At 56.0% G+C, this 18,616-nt stretch overlaps 1 protein-coding gene across 11 annotated transcripts in view; it reads left to right on the forward strand.

Moving 5' to 3' along the window:
* The window catches only part of CSNK1E (casein kinase 1 epsilon), a 33,887-nt gene that overhangs the window by 10,327 nt on the left and 4,944 nt on the right, over positions 1-18,616 (forward strand). For 2 of the 11 annotated variants that reach the window (XM_035696422.2, XM_035696423.2), the window contains 6 exons: positions 3,701-3,788; positions 11,271-11,381; positions 11,514-11,662; positions 13,380-13,608; positions 14,207-14,377; positions 15,840-16,500. In XM_035696422.2, the coding sequence (XP_035552315.1) occupies positions 3,713-3,788; positions 11,271-11,381; positions 11,514-11,662; positions 13,380-13,608; positions 14,207-14,377; positions 15,840-16,480 (1,377 nt within the window). In that variant the 5' untranslated portion in view covers positions 3,701-3,712 and the 3' untranslated portion in view covers positions 16,481-16,500. Of the gene's footprint in view, positions 1-168; positions 357-523; positions 586-1,020; positions 1,142-1,526; positions 1,700-3,700; positions 3,789-11,270; positions 11,382-11,513; positions 11,663-13,379; positions 13,609-14,206; positions 14,378-15,839; positions 16,502-16,585; positions 18,458-18,616 lie in introns of those variants that run through there. The other 9 variants (XM_049115297.1, XM_049115298.1, XM_025460124.3 and 6 more) reach the window with 9 other exon arrangements.

The following is an 18,616-nucleotide window of genomic DNA, read 5'->3' on the forward strand; positions in this document are numbered from 1 at the left end:
CCCGGGATGACATCAGCGGTCGGGCCCGGGGCTCAATGGGAGCCGGCGGGCGCGCGCCGGGCGGGAGCGCGCGAGCCGGCGGCGGGGGCGGGCGGGCAGGAGGGCCCGGAGGAGGGTGGCGGCGGCGGCGGCGGCGGCGGCGGCGGCGAGAACCCAGAGCCAGAGCCCGGCCGGGGCCGAGCGGAGCGGAGCGCGGCGGCGGCGGCGGCGGCGGCGGCGGCGGCGGCGGCGGCTGGGCCGGGAGAGGCTGGCGCGCCGGGCGGTTCCGCGAATCCTCCGGCATCCGCCCCGGCGGGCCGCCCCCGCCCGCGGCAGCCCCCCGAGCAGCGGCCCGGCACCGGCGCCTTCCCGGCGGGGTAAATATTGGGGGGCCGCGGGCCCGCGGAGGGGCGCAAACCCGGGGGGAAATGGGGCTCCCTCCGCCTCTTTGTTTTTGCGCGAGAGAGAGGGAGGGGAGGGGACGGGAGGGGAGGGGGGGCGGACACACGCGCGTTCGCACTCGGGGACGGGGGTGGGGGGCGGCCCGGGCGCCGCCCGCTCGGCCCGGCGAGGACAAAGGCGCGGCTGGGGACGAGGAGGAGGAGGGTGACTATTATTTCGCTGGCGTACCCGGGGGAGCCCCCCACCCCGGCCCGGCCCGCCTCCCCCTCCCCCGGCTCGACCCTTCCAGGCCCCAGCCGGCCGCGAGGCCCCCCGCCCCCCGGGGCCGTCACTGGGGGACGCTGGGGGAGGGGGCTCCGGGGCTGGGGCGCTGGGGGCCCGAGACTGTGGATACTGTTGATTCCGGCTTCTCGGCGGAACCCTCGCCGGACCATCGGCAGCGCCAACCCCCCTTCTCTCTCCCGGCTCGGGGCTCCCGACCTGGGGGTCAGCGCGGCTGCCCCCGCGTGTGGGATGGGGGCGCTCGGGGGCGCGTGGGGGCCCTGCGGTGACGGGGTGTGTGGTCACCCAGTCGCCGAATCTGTTTTCCTTTGTGGAGAGAAAGAAAGGGGTGGGGGTTATTTATCAGATCGGATTCTCCCGTTTCTGCCCGTGAGAAATCCGTGTTTTGCAAGTCTCTGTGGAACCTGAAACTCTGTGTCCGGGTTATCGCTGGAGAGAGGATTCCCGAGCTCCTCTGCACGCCCCAACTCAGAGTGGGGTGAGCCCCCTCCCCGACTTCGCCCTCAGTTCTCTTGCATAGGCGCTTCCCAGCACAATCTCCGCGAGAAGAAAGATTTGGGGCGAAGGGAAGACCTAGTGTGTATGAAGTTGCCTGGGTTTGGGGCTCCCTTGCCTTCCCCATCTAGAAGGTGCCTCCAATTTTTATTTTAATGGTCCACTGACAGGGGCCCCGGCTGTGGGGTGGGGGGTGTCAGAGAGTAAGAAAACTGCCCATGTGCTCTGTTGCTTGGTAGTTTGTGTAATTTTTTTAACCAGCTGAAACTCCGGATTTGCGTCTTCCTTTTTTTTTTTTTTCTACTTCGTTTATTCCACCCTCACCCCACCCCCCATGGGAGAAGCGGCAAAGGACTGGGAAGCTTCTCCTTACTTGATCCTTTCTCCTCTCCTCTGGGAGGCTTTTTAGGGGACAGTGCTGGGACAGTGGAGGCACTCCCTGGGGCCCTGGCCCCCGGGGGCTGGTGGCTAGCGCCCAGCAGTGGTTTCCGGTGGGGCTGGTTGCTTGCACCCTCTTCTCCCCTTCCCTGCCCACAGCCCGGTGAGTGGGGAGGGGCTGGGGGGTCATGTGCGGTGTATTTATGTAAGACACCCAGACGGAGGGCGCGGGTATTTATATAACCCGGCGTGGGTATTTATGTAATATAGGATGCGGGTATATTTATGTTCCTTTCCTAACCTGCGGCTTCCCCGGCTGCCATGTGTGGTCTCTGGATTGGCGTTGGCGGAACACGGGCTGAGGGGGGAGGCAGTGTTTGTGTATGTGCACACCCGTGACACCCCCCTCTTTCCCCCTCCTGCTGTGGGGCTCCATGGCGTGTGTCTGCTTTACTGTCTTCCTTGGAAGTGTACACACAGGTCGGTGGATATGTGAAATGTGTGGCATGTGAGTTTTCTGCAGATGTGGAGTGTGTTCTGCTGACAGCCACAGCCGAGGCACCTGGGCCGGGGCGGCCAGGCGTGTGGGCAGAGGCCCTTGGTTGAGAGCCAGAGTCGGGCTGGCACGGGGCGGGGAGGCTACTTCCTCGTGGCCCACAGCGAAGGGCTGGTGGTAGCTCTCTGGGACGTAGGTGCTGGGGGTTCCATGTGTCTCCTGGGCTGGAGCTGTTGGCTTCTCGCCTCTGCTGGGGCAGAGAGCACCAGCCTGGCCATCTGTGAGCTCGTCTCCCATCTCCCCTCCCAGGTGGGTCCGGCTTTGGGGATGGCATTTGGCATGGGGATGGGGCAGGGTGCTGTGCCCAGCACATCTGCTTTTCCATCTTCCCGCTTAGCTTCCCAGCCCTGGCAGGAAATAAGTCCTGTTTGTGTCAGGTGGGACCGCAGGAACGCTGTCTGGGTCCTAGATGAGGACACTCTGCCACCAACGTGCTGTCAGGGAGTGTGGGGCAGGTGATCTTGGGACCTCGCTAGGCCTGAGTTCCCGGTCTGCAGAGGGAGGTCCCTCTTGTAAACACTCTGAGATCTTAGGGGTCCCCCATCTTTCTCCGTTTCATGGTCCACCGTCCCCCATCCTCTAACTGTAGAAACCACCTCCTGGCCTTTGAGTTTCCTTTTCTGCTGACCAGGACCTCAGAGGGCAGAGGGTCTCTACCAGTGTGGCCCCTGATGTCACATGAGCTTGGGCACCCAGGGTGAGGCACAGGAAGGAGGGAAGCCGCGGAGATCAGCACCCCTTCCTCAGACCTCTCCTCGCACTCCAGAGGCTGGTGACTGAAAACCTGGCCTTGGTCCCTTTGCTTGCTCTGTGGGGCCCTCTCAGGAGATCCTCCTTCTAGTCGTGAAGGAAGCCAACCCCAAACTGTTCAGAGAGGCCTTTGTGGGGTGCTTGGTGTCGTGAGGTCAAGAGAGGGAGCCGACTGAATGTTTTGGGGGCCCCCTTTCCTGCCTGCCCCTTGAGTTGAGAGGAGGCCTGTCTCCTGCAGGGCACACTGCAAGCTGGCAACTTCTAGCCTCTGGAAAGACGGGGCCAGGCTGTGGAGGCCTGGTGTCCAATTCTTGTTATTAGAAGTATGGGGGTTTGGGGTGGTGGCAGGGGACTCTGTCATTGCCGAGTCCTAAAGGAGCTGAGGAACTCCTTTGGGACCCTCCATTCAATATGTCCTCCTATCCCTGGAGGCTTAGAACCTGCTGGTGGTTGCCATGGTAGCACCCCCAGAAAGATGAACTCCTGCATCCCTCTCCCTCCCCATCACCTCCTTTGTCTGATTTTCCTGGCCCATTGTGCCTGGCCCACCCCTGAGGGGCTTCTGTTGGTGGGTCCCCAAACAAGTGTCCCCCAAGGAGATGCTCCCTGGGCTCTTTCCTCTAGGGCTTAAGATCCAATTCCACCTTCTGCCTGGCTACACTGACACATTCTCAGCCTTGCCTCCCTATATCTCACCTGTGGAGGCCATCGGGCCACCTGGCACCTGGATGCCCTCGGGGAAATGTTGGCCTCCCAAGTTCCTTGCCTCTTTCCCTGGCCTTTGTGGGGAGTCCACTGGGCCAGGCTCCCTTCCCTGCTCCCCGCTTCCCTGACCCCTGTGTCTGCTTCTCTCTGCAGTGAGAGTGAGTCATGGAGCTGCGTGTGGGAAACAAGTACCGCCTGGGACGGAAGATCGGGAGTGGGTCTTTTGGAGACATCTACCTGGGTAAGTATCCCTGACTCCAGCCTAGTGTCTCTGGGGCCCCCGGGGCGGTGCCAGGGATAAGGAGGGGTAAATGTGTCAGGACTTCTGGCTCTGAAACCAGAACTTGGCTCCAGGCCTCCAGTGGCACGGTTTGGTCATTTTGTCCCCAGGGCCATCCTAGGTCGGGAGAGAAGCAGCAGGTTGGGGGTGAGGCAGGCTGGGGGTAGGGAGGTTCCCCACTGGCTGCAGGCTGGACAGACGAGAGTATTTATAGCTCTGGTTTCCAGCTGATGATGACCTGGGTCTCCAGCTGGGCGTGGGAAAGCCCAGGCTGGAGTAGCACCCCTGTTTCTTGCCTCTGGGGGGAAGGATGGTGGTAGACAGAAGAGGCTTGGGCCACCACTCGCTCCCAGCTGGGCGCCCTCCCTCTGCTCTGGCCCCCTGGAATTCAGCCCAGGCAGGCTTCGGAATGACGATGACGCAGGCTCTCCCACTAACCTCTGGGTAGGGGTGGGGGCAGGGGTCTGGTCGGCGTTTTCAGGATCTTTCTTTCCGGATGTGCTTCCTGTTGAAAGTCTGAATTTGCTCTTGTGTTGTCATTTTAAACAAAACGCTGACTTCTCACCCTGTCCCTCGACCTGACAGAAAAGAGGCCTCCTGCCTTCAAATGCTGCCTTCTCAGCTGCCCAAGGGCATATGCTTGGTCAGGAGTCAGCCCTTCCCTCACAGTTGTCGGTCTGGGAGGAGCTGCTGTGTGGGTAATCATGAATGGAAGCTGTTAGAGCAGGGTATCCAGTCCCTGGGGTTTATCCTCATTCCCATCTCTTTGCCTCTTTTTCCCTTCTTGGAAAAGCAAAGTAAATCATTTCTGTCCGGGGCACAGAAAGGCAACAAAGCAGTGTGCTGTGTTCATTGGTTCTGGACTTGGGGGTGGGGGGCGGTTTCTCTTACCTAGTGGTTGGGGCCTCTACCCACTTGGGGTATGAACTCTGCTTCTCAGTGAGCTACCCCTTCCCCATCAGAGGCGACAGGTAAGGGACATTCTCTGAGCACGCAGTGGGTGCTGGGCAGGGTCCTTTTCGAATGTGGTCGCTCTGCAGAGCAGCCTATAGAGATGGAGCCGTTACTGTCCTTCCTGCGCACAATCAAGAAGCAGGTGTGTGTGGTCAAGTTGGCTGCCCATTGTCTTTCTCTTGAACATTAGAAAAGGCAGCCTGTATACTCACGAGTGAGAGGGTGTGATAGAACATGGGAGGGAGACGTCAGACAGAGCTGGGTTCCAGACCTGGTTTTGTGCCGCTGTGGGAAAGTCATGTGACTGCTCTGTGCCTCAGTGTCCCCACATGGAAAGTTTGTGTGATGATGAGGCCTGGCTGACCAAGGGCAAAAGTCACGGAGAAGCAGCTTTTGGCACAAATACACATCTGCTTGTAGGGACCATCCAATCTAGGGCCTTCATTTTGCAGAAGGGAACAGAGGCCCCGAGAGGGGAGGGGAGGCTAACGTCATTGAGAAAGCTGGTGTCCCTGGTCCATGTGGTGGGACCTCCCTGGGGGCTTCCATGGAGGTCCTGGGGGACTTCCTGTTTATCTAGTTCATTAAAAAAAAAAAAAAAAACCCGTCTAGATTTACTACTCTTTGTGCAGGCTTTGGAGTAAGTTCTACCAAGATTCGGGTGTCGGCATTTCTTCCATTAGCTGTATTATGCCTAAAGGTGATGACCTCCACCAGTCTTGACTTCCCCATCGGTAAAATGGGGTCATGAGGCCTGCAAGGTGGTGAGAAGTAATGAGATCACAGTGTGCACAACACCTGCACATGCTTGGCCCAGCTGTGGTGCTTTTCTGTTGTGTCCTCCGCCAACCCTCAGTGTTTTGGGATTTGCTATTGTCGGAGGATTTGGGTTTTTTGGGCCTGAGTGGGGGAGGGAGCTGGTTCTGCCCTGAAAGCAGGTGCCCTGTCCAGCCTTTGCTGGGCGCTCAGGCCAAGTGTGTGTGTGTGTGTCCCCGTGATGCTGTGTCCTGCCAGCTCCTTCCTGGGCTCCCTTCTTACCGCTGTGGGGACAGCAGTGATTGTAGGGCCTCCCCAGCTGGCCTCGCTGGCTCCCTTTGTTCAAAGCTCTGGCCACATTCTTGTCACTGACGCCAGTGCCAGGGCCCAACTCCAGATGGCCTCTGCAGGTGGGGCTGGGCACGGCCTCCAGGCCCTGCTTTCCAGGATCAACCAAGGCAAGCCCTCTGTGGATGTGGCTGCAAGGCCCACAGCTTTTCTGGAGGTCCCGCCTCCTCTCCTCTTAGCGTCCTAAGGGGACAACCAGGAGAGTGGGGCCAGCTTTGTGAGGGCCTCGGGTCAGCAGCACAGGGTCTAGAAATGGCCAAGACCGTGTCCACTCTACCCCCACTGGCCCTGTGCCCCTGAGAGCTCCCTATTCTTAGTCTCCATTTCTCAGTCTAAATGGCAGGGGGTTGGAGGGGTGCTGTGTTCTGCACCTCCAGTCCAGCCAGGTCCCTGATTACATGTGTCTGTGTTGGTGTCTAAATGAGCCCCCATGTGACGGTGGTCACCCCTCTCCCCACCCAGGACTTCCCCAGGCCCCAGATCCCAGGCTGGCTCTCTCCAGGCCCTGTGCCGTGTCCCAGTTTGTTTTCCAGACTGCCCTCTCCTCCCACCCTGGGAGCCATTGTACCCTACCTGCTGGGTTACCTCTACTGCCCCTGCTCTGGTACTTTGCACTTAGGGTCACCCTTTGTTGCCCCCACAGAGGGTGAGCTGATCTCATCCAGGGCAGGGCTGGTTCAGCCGCTCTGGGCCCTAGTATGTGTCTGTTGATTGAATGAATGAGATGCTAGACAAATCCCAGCTCTGCCCCTGCAGACCTGTGACCTTGGGCCAGTTATTAACCTTTTCTGAGCCTTAGTAGTGGGAGTTAAGGGAGATCAGAGGGGAAGGCTGGTGGCTTTCTGACAGAACTTAGAGGCAGCGGAGGGGCCTTGTGGTGGTGGGAGCCTGTGGGGGCAGCCAGCCGTGGGCCACCCAGCCGTGGCAGCTTTCCAGCACTCTGCAGAGACCCGAAGGCTTTACCTAAGAGCGAGGCTCCTGCCCTGGGGAAGTTAGCGCAGAATATAGTCTCTGACCTTTGGTGTTTCAGTTTCTATATGTGTCAACTAGAGATATAAACAGTAGTCCTTGCAGGATGGCAGGGGAGTGCCAGGGGATAAAGGGCTCCCAACACACTCCCAACGCCCCTCCTCATCTCAGGGAAGATGTTCTCTTGGGCACCTCTCCTCTCTGCATGCATCCTCCGAATCATAAGTGCTGGAGGGTCCTGTTTTCAGAGGGGTCACCATCAATCAGCTCTTCTCCGGACAGTACTCCTGGGTCTCCCTCGCCCCTCACGTCCTCTCCAGTCCTCTCCTAATGCCAGTGGGTCTGTACAAGGGCAGGGGTTGGGGGCAGGTTTGTCCCACAGGAGACATTCGATGAGGTCTGGGAACATTGTTGATCGTTTAAACTCAGGGAAGAGGGAGCTACCATTGGCAGCTAGTGGGTAGAAGTCAGAGATGCTGCTAAACATCCTACAACACACAGGACGGGCTCCGGATTCCAGTAGTGCAGAGGCTGAGGATCCCTGCAACAAGGCATCCATACCCAGCCCATGGAGTCTCAGGCTCACAGCCAAGACCTCAGCTTGGTATTTGAGACCCTTCTGAGCTCTCCTTTGCTCCCCTCTTGTGCCATCTTCTTCAGCTCCTTCCAGCTCTAGCTGCACCAAACCACTCAGGGTTCACTGCACCCCACTCCCGTTGGACCTTTTCGTGTGCTGTGACCTCTCTCTGGTACAGTGCTGCTCACACATCTGGAGCCTGTGCAGCCTTTTCTCCCACTGACCTGCGCGTGGTTAGGACACGGGCTCATGTCTGAAGCCCAGGGCCCACTACTTACTGAGCCCAACTTTCGTTGAGCACTGATTATGTGCCAGGCCCTGTGCTCAGCCTGGTGACACCTCAGAACAACCTCTCCCATACCACGTCCCACTGCCCCTCAGAAATGTGTGTGGCTCTCCCCACTGATGAGTGTCAATGTACCAGAACATTTTACAGTTGGCAAAGTACTTTTTCTCCAGTTGCTCACTGGAGTTGGTAATCTCTTTTCTTTGTAATTTTAATTTTATTTTACGGGGTTCAAAAATGAAAACACAAAACGAGAAACAAAACACAAAAACACACTGAGTGGAAGAAATCAGTCACAAAAAGACCACATATTGTATGATTTCCATCTAAGTGAAATGTCTGGAATAGACAGACCCATCGAGATGGTAGATGAGTGGATGTTGAACGAATCCTGAGGGGTACTAGGGTTTGGAGGTGGTGAGAATAGTCTAAAATTGGTGGTGGTATCGGTTACACAGCCTTGTGAATGAATATACTAAAAACCACTGAACTATATACACTTTAAAGAAGTAATTGTGTGCCATGTGAATTATATCCCAGCAAAGGTGTTGGGAAAAGTGGCAGTTGTATAACCTGGAGTCTAGTAAATGGTCCTCCCCTCCAGGGTTAGGGGTCTGAGTAGCCCTGCCTGGCCCTTACTGGTTTCTAGTGCTTCTTTCCAGTGTTTTCTTATGTAGATACAACTAAACACAGATCTGTATTATTTCCCCATCTTTTCATTTTTTTTTAAGCTAGAAAGAGCATAGAATACATACTGTTCTGTACTTTGCTTTTTCACTTCCTGTATCTTTGAGATCTTTCCACTTCTGCACAGAGAGAGTTTCCGCATTCTTTTTCCATTGTATTCTATGTTATTGATGGGCCATTCTTTATTTAACCAGGCCCCAGAATGATGGACATCTGGGCTGTGTCCAAGTTTTGTTGTTGCAAACAGCCCACAGTCAACAGCCAACAGCCTCATCCAGGCCCATTTTGCAAACACCAGGGTGCTGAGTGCACCCCTGAAGTCGGAGCTGGGTTCTCCAGTTCGGGGTGCCCCCTGTGCCGCAACCCTGCCACCAGACAGCACAGGTGTCTTACGGCAGAACATCTGCCAGTTATAGATGGGAGTGTACTTTGAGGACCATTTGTGTTTCTCTTACCAGAAGATTGAGCATCTTTTCATATGAGTACACCATTTTTATATTAGTGATTTCTTCTCTCCAGGTATCTATTCAAATCCTTTACCCTGTTTGCTTTGAGCCTTTGGTCCTTTTCCTAACAGATTAGCACTCTCAGCTCCTTGCTGCTGATAAGTTACAGGTATATTTCTTAGGACTTTGCTGCTGGTGTTTTTGTCAGGGAGAAGGGATTCCCTTTTTGGGTGGGACGGAGCCTTTTTTTTTTTTTTTTTTTTTTTTAATAGCCTGTGGATTTTAAATCAGGGATAAAAAGCCTTGCCTATCCCAAAGTTTGTAAGGCAGTTCTCTCTTCTTTCTTCTAATATCTCACTGTTTTCTTTTCATTAAGTGTTTTTCATTTTTGTTTTTTAAAGATTTATTTATTTATTCATGAGAGACACAGAGAAGGAGAGAGGCAGAGACATAGGCAGAGGGAGAAGCAGGCTTCTCGCAGGAGCCCAATGCAGGACTCGATCCCTGATCCTGGGATCATGACCTGAGCCAGCAGCCCAACAGCTGAGCCACCCAGGCGTCCCTTCTTTTTATTAAGTGTTGAGAAGATACAAAAGAATACATGTAACAGATACGCATGCTATTAGGTACCTTCTGCTGGAGGAGGACCTGCCTGTCACCTTGTAGGCCCCTGCTACCCCATTGCACTCCTCGTCAGCTTTCCCCTCCCAGAGAGAACCACCATCTGACAGTTGAAAATTGTTCCCTCCTGTTGAAGAGGTTTTACTGTTTGGACTTAATCCTATTCAGTGGAGGTGAATTTCACATAACAAAATTAACCATTTTTAAAATACACAGTTACATGGCCTTTGATACATTCCTATTGTTGTGCAACCACCATTCATACCTAGTTCCAAAACATTTTTCATCACCCCAAAAGAAAGCCCCTTGTGCATTAAGCAGGCACGCCCTCTTTCCCCTTCCCAGCAGTCTACTTCCGGACTCCACAGAGTTACCTATTTGGGACATTTCCTGTAATGGAATCATACAGGATTTGTGCTTTTGTGGGTCTGGCTTATTCATGTAGCACATTTGTAAGGTTCATCAATGTAACATGTGTGGTGGGTCCTTCATTCCTTCCAGTGGCTGAATAACATCCCGCTGTGGAGAGATGCATTCAGTTTGGCCACATGTCCTATTGCTGCACACTGGGTTGTCCTCACCTTGGGTCCTTAGGAATGGTGCTGCTCCTCGCTCTCTCGTACCAAGCTTTAAGATGCTGGGAGCCACCTAGCAGCCGCATGGAGTTGGTATCCATTACTTTGCACTGCCCTGTGGCCTTCTTCTCTCTGACTGCATTGCAGCTTAGCCATTCTGATGCTGGACATTTGGGTGGTTGGGGGTTGTGCTCCTTCTTGTACTCCTGGGGCTCACATGTTTCTGAAGGATACTTTACTCGGGAGTGGACTTGCTTGGGCAAGGCTATGTGTGTATTCAGTTCCACTAGGTAAATGCCAGCCTGCTTTTCAGAGTGGCTGCTAAGGTGCCTTGGCTCTTGATCTGGGGTTTTGAGTTCGAGCCCCACGTTGGATGTAGAGATTGCTTTAAAAAAAAAAAAAAAAAAAGGGAAAGTGGCTGTGCTAACTTATGCCCCACCTTTTCTTTTTTCCACACAAGTTTTTGCTTCACTTGGGATTTCTCTTGGTGTGTGGTGTGAACTGTGGTGTCTTTTCTCAGCTGGCTAGCCCGTTGTTCCAAGGACGTTTATGGCAGAGGCTCATCTTTTCCATCCTTTCTCCTATCCTAAATTCTTCCAATGCTGGTGTTCTCTGGACCTGCTGTGTGTGTATGTGCTAAGGCTCCGCTGTTTGAGTTATTGCCACTATAGTTAGACCTGGGCCCTGTCTCATTCTAGCCCCCAGGCTTCTATCTCAGCCCCCTCGGTATTAGAGATGGGGAAACAGGCTAGGCACAGTTTGGATTTGGGTCTTCCTTGGGACTTCCTGAGACAGAGCCTTGCTCTGCCCCCTTCTCTCCTCCTCAGCCTGATATCCCACTGACCTCACTCCTCTCCAGCTCAGCAGCTCCCGCCCTCCAGGATAAAATTCTTTTTCCCCCGGATCTGTGGGCCTCCTGCAGCCCATCCCATCTCCCTTCACACCCGGCCTTCTTGCTGCATCATCCTGTGGCTCTGTGAAACGTCTGCAGATCCTCCGTCCTTCCCCTCCGCACTCCCACCCAAGAGGAGCTGGGTGCCTGCTCTGTGCCGGCAGCTGCTCCACTTCCCTTGGATATGGTGCTGGGCCCTTTGCTGCCTTTCCAGCCTTCCCCAAGGGGTGCTGAGCTGCTTAGGGGCAGACACTGAGTTAGCCGTGGCTTGGGGCCACCTGCCTGGCCGAGCATGACCCAGGTCTCTTGTGTCCCTCCTCCATCCCTGGTAGGTGCCAACATTGCCTCTGGTGAAGAAGTTGCCATCAAGCTCGAGTGTGTGAAAACGAAGCACCCGCAGCTGCACATCGAGAGCAAGTTCTACAAGATGATGCAGGGAGGAGGTGAGGGCTGGGTGGGGCCTGGGGGTGGAGCCTGAATAGCACTGGGTGGGGGTGGGTTGTGCACAAGGGTGTGTATGCGTGCATGGGGGTGGTGGGGGGCGGCCAACCTGACCCCTCATCTCTGGCCGTCAGTGGGAATCCCGTCCATCAAGTGGTGCGGAGCCGAGGGGGACTACAATGTGATGGTCATGGAGCTGCTGGGGCCCAGCCTCGAGGACCTCTTCAACTTCTGCTCCCGCAAGTTCAGCCTCAAGACGGTGCTGCTCCTGGCCGACCAGATGGTGAGTCCCTACCGTACCATTGGGCACAGGATACCAGCCCTGCCTCCTGCGACTGGAGGATGCCCCAGCAGGAGGCAGTGACAGGGACATAGGACAGGCTTGGTTCCTAGACCAGGACCAGGGACCTTGACCATTGGCTGTAGAATTGGGGGTAGGGGGGTCTTTTTTTTTTTTTTTTTAAGATTTTATTTTATTTATTCATGAGAGACATACAGAGGGAGAGGGAGAGACACAGGCAGAGGGAGAAGCAGGCCTCATATAGGGAGCCCCACGTGGGACTCAATCCCAGGTCTCCAGGATCAGGCTCTGGACTAAAGGCGGTGCTAAACTGCTGAGCCACTGTGGCTGCCCCATATAGCAGGGCTTTAAATGCAGATCTCTAGGCCTCCTGGGTTGGGCTCCTAGGGTAGGACCTGGGACCCTGCCCTCAGGTGATTCTAAAGCCAATGATCACACAATCTGGGCTGCACCCCAGTGTGTGACTGACTGTAGGTAATTGCTAAGCCTCTCTGAGCATCAGTTGTCTCATGTGGGAGTCTCTCCTTTGTTGTGGGGTCAAGAGGGACACTACACAGTGCCTGGACCAGAGCAGATACACGGCCCACTGATAAGCGGTCCTTGGGCCCTAAAGCCCTTTACAAACTCAGAGGAGGAAACCTTTTTAAAAATATAACATAGATGGGATCCCTGGGTGGCGCAGTGGTTCGGTGCCTGCCTTTGGCCCAGGGTGCAATCCTGGAGACCCTGGATCGAATCCCACGTCGGGCTCCCGGTGCATGGAGCCTGCTTCTCTCTCTGTCTGTGTCTCTGCCTCTCTCTCTCTCTCTCTGTGACTATCATAAATAAAAAAATATATATATATAACATAGAATTTTGGACTCAGAATGATACGTGGAGCTCTTGTTAGGCAGGGGTCTGGGTCTGCAGCTGGCCTGCAGAGTCTACAAACACTTGCAATTTGGGACTAAATGTGTGTGTGCAGAGGAGAGTTTGTCAGATTCTCACAGGATGTGACACTCAGTAAAGGTTTAGGAAATACTCTGCCAAGCCAGACGAAGCTGTTGACTTCCAGAAGCCTAAAACCCAGAGACAGGACTCGCTTGCCAGAGGACGTATTGTGTATACCCACATTCATTCAAGTTTCTGACATAATATTTAAAGGAAGGGTCTGTATGGTCCCCCTGACTCTGGTGTCTTTTGCAAGCTAGGAGACAAATCCTGTCTTTTGTTCCCTAGATCTGTCACCCCTGAGTTTAGGCTTCATTGGTCCTTCACCCTTTCCTCCCTTCCCCCACAATTTTGGTTGCCAGAACAGTCTTTGAAATGCCTCTCTAACTCCAGCTCCTCAAGTCTGGTGATGGTGTAGAGCCAGGCAGCAGTCTCTCCTGGCCAGGCCCAGATGCCTTACCAGGCTTCATCTCTAGATCTTGCCGTTAGCTTTCCAACCTTGCTGTCTGTCCCTGTTGCACAGCAGCCTCGGTGCGCTCCTTTCAGAATTCCTCTCTACGTCACTTCCTCCAGGAAGCCTTTTCTGACCTGCCCCTCAAAATCATCTTATGCAGTTGCGGAGACAGATCTTTCTCCCCTCCCCAGGGCAGGGACCACAGATGCCTCTTTTCTATTCCTACCACCCCTGCCCTCAGGCCCCAGTGCAGGGCCTGGCCCAGGGTGCCCTCCATGGACCACTTACTGAGTGACTTGCTGCTCCCTCCCCCAGATCAGCCGCATCGAGTACATCCACTCCAAGAACTTCATACACCGGGATGTCAAGCCTGACAACTTCCTCATGGGGCTGGGGAAGAAGGGCAACCTGGTGTACATCATCGACTTCGGCCTGGCCAAGAAGTATCGGGACGCCCGCACGCACCAGCACATCCCCTATCGGGAAAACAAGAACTTAACCGGCACTGCCCGCTACGCCTCCATCAACACCCACCTGGGCATCGGTGAGTGTGCAAGGCCCGGGAAGCCATGTGTGTGCACTCGTGGGCTTGCTGGCCAGGCTGCTCCCCCTCAGTTGTTGCCCCAAAGTTGGGTCTTTCAGGAGAAGAGCTATGGCATGGCAAGCACCTTAACATGCCTTGCTTTGCCCCCACAGCAGCCACATAGAGTGGGGGGGTGGGGGGCGGGGGCCGCACGCAGGCTCACAGGTGCAACAGAGGCCGCTCTGCATTGCACAGCTTAGAGAGGACCAGAGTCAGGTTCGAGCCTGGCCCTGTCTGTTGCCACACTTGTACCCTGTCCACAATGTGGGCTGGCGAGGAGGCAACAGGGTGCTTATTACATAGTTGTTGAATAAATAAGTACCTGCACTAGAGAAACTAGACCCAGATGGAGTAGGGAAAGCTTGGCCCCAGGCCTTTTTCTGTAGGAGGGATGATAACCCGTGTCTATTTGGGAGTTGCGGCTAGCCAGTGTGAGGGCTGGCGGGAGTCGGGGCAGTGCCTTTCAGTTGAGCATGTCCTGGAGGGAGAGGGTCCTAGTCCCCATTGGCGTGGAGCCCCAGTGGACCCTGCCCCTCACCCTGTCCTCGACTCCATGCAGAGCAAAGCCGTCGAGATGACCTGGAGAGTCTGGGCTACGTGCTCATGTACTTCAACCTAGGGTCCCTGCCCTGGCAGGGCCTCAAAGCAGCCACCAAGCGCCAGAAGTACGAGCGCATCAGTGAGAAGAAGATGTCGACACCGATTGAGGTCCTCTGCAAAGGCTACCCCTGTGAGTAGCCCAATGAGGGAAGCAGCCAGCTGGGGACCCGGACCCCCTGCAGGGGAAAACAAGGGGAAGACAAGGCCGCCCAGCTCACACTGGACCCCACTGCCCCGGTGCCAGAACGTTAGTCAGAGACTAGCTGTCCCTGCTCAGGCCCCTCTCCTGCCTCATCTCACAAGGGCTACATTTTAGGAAAGCTAGTTCTTCCTCGCCCTGCGAGCCTCCTTTACCACCCACACAGAACATGCCCGTTCTGACACTTTAGCTCACCACACATGGGGGAGGTTCCCTCCACCAAGCAAGTCTCCGTGACATCCATTGGGTGTCCTCTAGCTTAACTCAGTTCTGACATAGTCTGCCTGGAGGCGGCAGCAGATCACACAGGTTTTGGGGGCTCGATCTCAAGACCACTCCCTCCCACCCCGCCAGATGGCCGGTCACAAGTCTGACTTGCTACCTGTGCTCTGAGTCTGACATTCCCAGCCCCTCTCCTTGGCTGAGATGAATTTGCTAGAGCGGCTCACAGGACTCGGGGGAACTTACTTGGTGTTCCACTTTATTAAAGGCTATGATACAGGATGTGGATGAACAGCCAGATGAAGAGATACATAGGGTGAGGTCTGGGAGGGACCCGAGCACAGGGGCTTCTGTCCCCATGGAGTTGGGGTGTGTCACCCTCCTGAATGGGGACGTGTTCACCAACCTGGAAGCTGTCCAAACCCCATCCTGTTGGGATTTTTATGGAGGCTTCTTCATGTAAACATAAGCGATTACTACATTTCCAGCCCTCTCCCTTCTAGAGAAGTGTGTGGGGGTGGGGCGGTGAAAATTCGAAGCTTCTAGTCATGGCTCGCTCTTGTGCGCAGCCCACCCTTCCAGGAGCCATTAGGAGCCCACCCAGAGTCGCCTTTTCAGAACAAAAGACGCTCCTAGTGCTCTTAGCGTTTGGAGATTTACAAGGGTTTTCGGAGCTCTGTGCAGGAATGGGGGCTGAGACCAGTATATATTTTTTACTAGCTCACAAGGGCTCTCCCCACCCCTGCTTTCTGGAGGAGGAAGTTTGCCTCCTGTGGCTAACGTCATGTTGGGAGTTCCCACTGTGCTCTTTACTGTCCTTTGGGTTTTGTGATCCCTCCGATCTGCCCTGTGCACGTGGTCCCCAGAATGATTGGCAAGAGCAGATAGAGCTGTGGCCTAAGACTGCGGTGCCAGCCAACTGCAAGGGAGCACTTGCTCATAATTCATGGCTCTTTGGTTCTAGTCAGGTCTTCCCAGGCTCTCCCCACCAACGTGCGAGGGTTTTAGCACTGTTAGAGGGACCGTAGTTCAGCTCTGTCATCATCTTGTTTCCTCTTAGATTGAAAGTATTTGTAGGGATAGTGGGTGAGTGGGTAGGACGACCTGGGCTACGGGGGCCCTGGGAGCCTAGGCTGGGCCTCACCTCGGCCTTTTCTGTGACCCCTGCCAGCTGAGTTCTCAACATACCTCAACTTCTGCCGCTCCCTGCGGTTCGACGACAAGCCTGACTACTCGTACCTGCGCCAGCTCTTCCGCAACCTCTTCCACCGGCAGGGCTTCTCCTATGACTACGTCTTCGACTGGAACATGCTCAAATTCGTGAGTCACCTGGAGGCCAAGGCGGGCTTGGGGGACTGGACGGGGAAAGCCCTGACTCATAAGGCCAAAGTGACCCTGTGGGGGGTGGGGCTCCCGAAAAATGGGAGTTATGACCTGGACAGTGCCAGCGACGTCGCTGGGGTCCCGGAGTCCCCACGATCTCCCCTCTGCAGCCTCATCTGTGCTGACAGCACGTGCTGCTGTGGTCAGCAGGGCCTGGGCAGGGCACCACCTCCCGCCAGGCCCAAGAGGACCTGGCTGGGCCTCGAGTCCCTCCTCGGTGCCCTCGGCGGGGCGTGGATGGCGCTGGCGGGCCCCCCGGCTGTCCTGATCGTTGCCTACACCACCCTGCTCTGGTTGTTCTGCACATCCCAGGCGGCTGCCTTCAGCGTGGCTTCTCTGGCCAGCCTCGACCCGTTCATTGTGGTTTCTTTCTTCCTGGTCATGGGACCCTGGGTCTTGTTAGGCGGTTGCTCTGTCTCCCTCTTTTAAAGGTCTTGGGGGGGGTGGGGGGTGGGGAGGAGCGTTCGTCAGCTGTGCCCGGAGCTCCGGAATCTGTGAAATTGTGTGTCTCGTTTCACATCTCTTCTGGAAAAGGGGGCTTCCTCGAGTCAGGCTCAGCCCCGTGACAACGAAGCCATTGCGCTGCCCTGCCCCCGCCCCCGTCCCTGGGCCGGGCCCACGTACTCACCCTCCTACTGGTAAGGACCCACCAAGGCCTGGCCTTTCCGAGATTTACCGCTTGGCCGGGCAAGCACAAGAGGCTGAGCCTCTGCTGTGCTCTCTGTCCCTTCCAGGTGCCCGGCGCCCCTGGGCACCCAGGGCCCTCCAGATAGGCCTGTGGAGGAGGTGGAGGAGCTGCCCCCCCAAAACTACTGGCCTGTGGTCTGGACTCCGGGGCCCCAGTTCTGACGTCACCAGGTGTGTCTGCGCCCATCGGGGCCAGGCCTGAGGAGGTGTCCCTTGGCGTTGGTGGGGTGCGGTGGAGAGGGAGTGGTGGAGAAGGCCCTCCCGTGAGATTCTTGGGGACGAATCAGCTGCCTGATGAACAGAGCCTGAAGGAGGGATGACGTTCACTGCCCTGGAGGGCCTGGTGGGAACGGGCACTGGGAGCAGCCTCAGCAAGACCCCGACGGTGGCCTCTCTGTTGCACCTGAACTCATTAAACGCCCCCAGCCTGTATCGCACTTCATGCTGGTGTGCCTCTCCTTTTGTGGTGGATGCCAGATGCTCAGGACCCGAGGGCTTATCCTCTTGGACACTGGGGTCAGCACTTGGTCTGGCGCCCCTCTTCTCTCTCGGCTTGGGGCAGTACTGTTCCCTGAGGAGTTTGACAGGTCAGGCAGAGAACATCAGTCCCACGGGCCAAGGGACCTGAGGGGTGGGGGTGGGCAAAGGGCAGTGGGGCACCTTTCACCCCAGACCTTCCAGCTGGGAGTGTGGCCAGGGGCCAGGGGCCAGCTCTTCTCACCAAAGGGCGTTCACTGCTCAAGGCATCTGGACATCTGTGTAGAAAATTTTTCCCGGGCCTGCTGTGGGGATGGGCTTGGCCCTTCCTCTCAGTGTAGCTCCAAGAAACGGGTGTTATGTTGTCTAGGCTTGCACCATGCAGTATGGTAGCCACTGGCTACGTGTGGCTAATTTTAATTAAAAGGAATCAAAGCTGAAAATGTAGTTGCTCACTTGCATTTGCTACATTTCAAGTTGTCAGGAGCCACATGTGTTTGCTTAATGGCTACCACGTCCAATAAGGCAGACATGAACATTTCCATCATCACGGAAAGTTCTGTGGGACAGTGGTACTCTAGATGGGTTCTCACAGAACCTCTCATGGGACCATCCAGCTGACAAGATCTCATCTCAACCCAGGCCAAGAGCACCCCCCACCCACCCATGGCTGGTACTCTGACCCCTTCCTGGGGTTCCCTCTGAAGCAGGCTCTAGAGTCAGAAGCTGAGCAGAGGTGCCACCAGCCTTATTCTGCATCTCTGACTTGAGGGTCCTGGATGGGATCCCTGGGCGCCTTTGACCCCATCACCACCACGGTGAACTCCACCGTCTCTACCTGCCTGTTGGCGGAAGCATCTGACATGTGATATGGGGACCGTCCATGCCTTCACCCCAAGGCCAGGCCCCTGGTGCCATTACCAGCACCGCCCTACAGACGGGACCCCACGCCAGGCACCAAGGGCTACGGACTCCTGCCAGAAGGATTGCACCCTTGACAGAGCTTCTCTCCGTGAAGTGGCCACCCCATTCGGTGTCAGGGCCCTGGAGCCCCCGGATCCCTGGAGCTCGGGACATTGCTGTCGGCACCCACAACCCCTGTATTCCGAGGTCCACCCAGCAGGCCAGCAGGAGACTCAGTGTAGCCAAGGACAGGGGTCCGCACGACAGAGGTGGATTCTTGTGTGACTTTGATGTTGATCTTTTGTGTTTTCTGTGGGCAAATAAAAGCCAAGAAACCTCCCCGGTGTGCATTTCTTGAGGCGTTACTGGTTGGATGGAAACGTGCGTGGAGAGTAGTTCCTGCTCTGGGCTGGCCTTGACCTGAGCCTGCTGGGGTCACAGGGGCAGGGGCTCCAGCTGTCTGCTTCAGTGGCTTACCTCAGGGCTGCAGCCCTCAGA

This window comes from Canis lupus, chromosome 10, assembly GCF_003254725.2.
Source record: "Canis lupus dingo isolate Sandy chromosome 10, ASM325472v2, whole genome shotgun sequence".
Taxonomy (NCBI): Eukaryota; Metazoa; Chordata; class Mammalia; order Carnivora; family Canidae; genus Canis; species Canis lupus.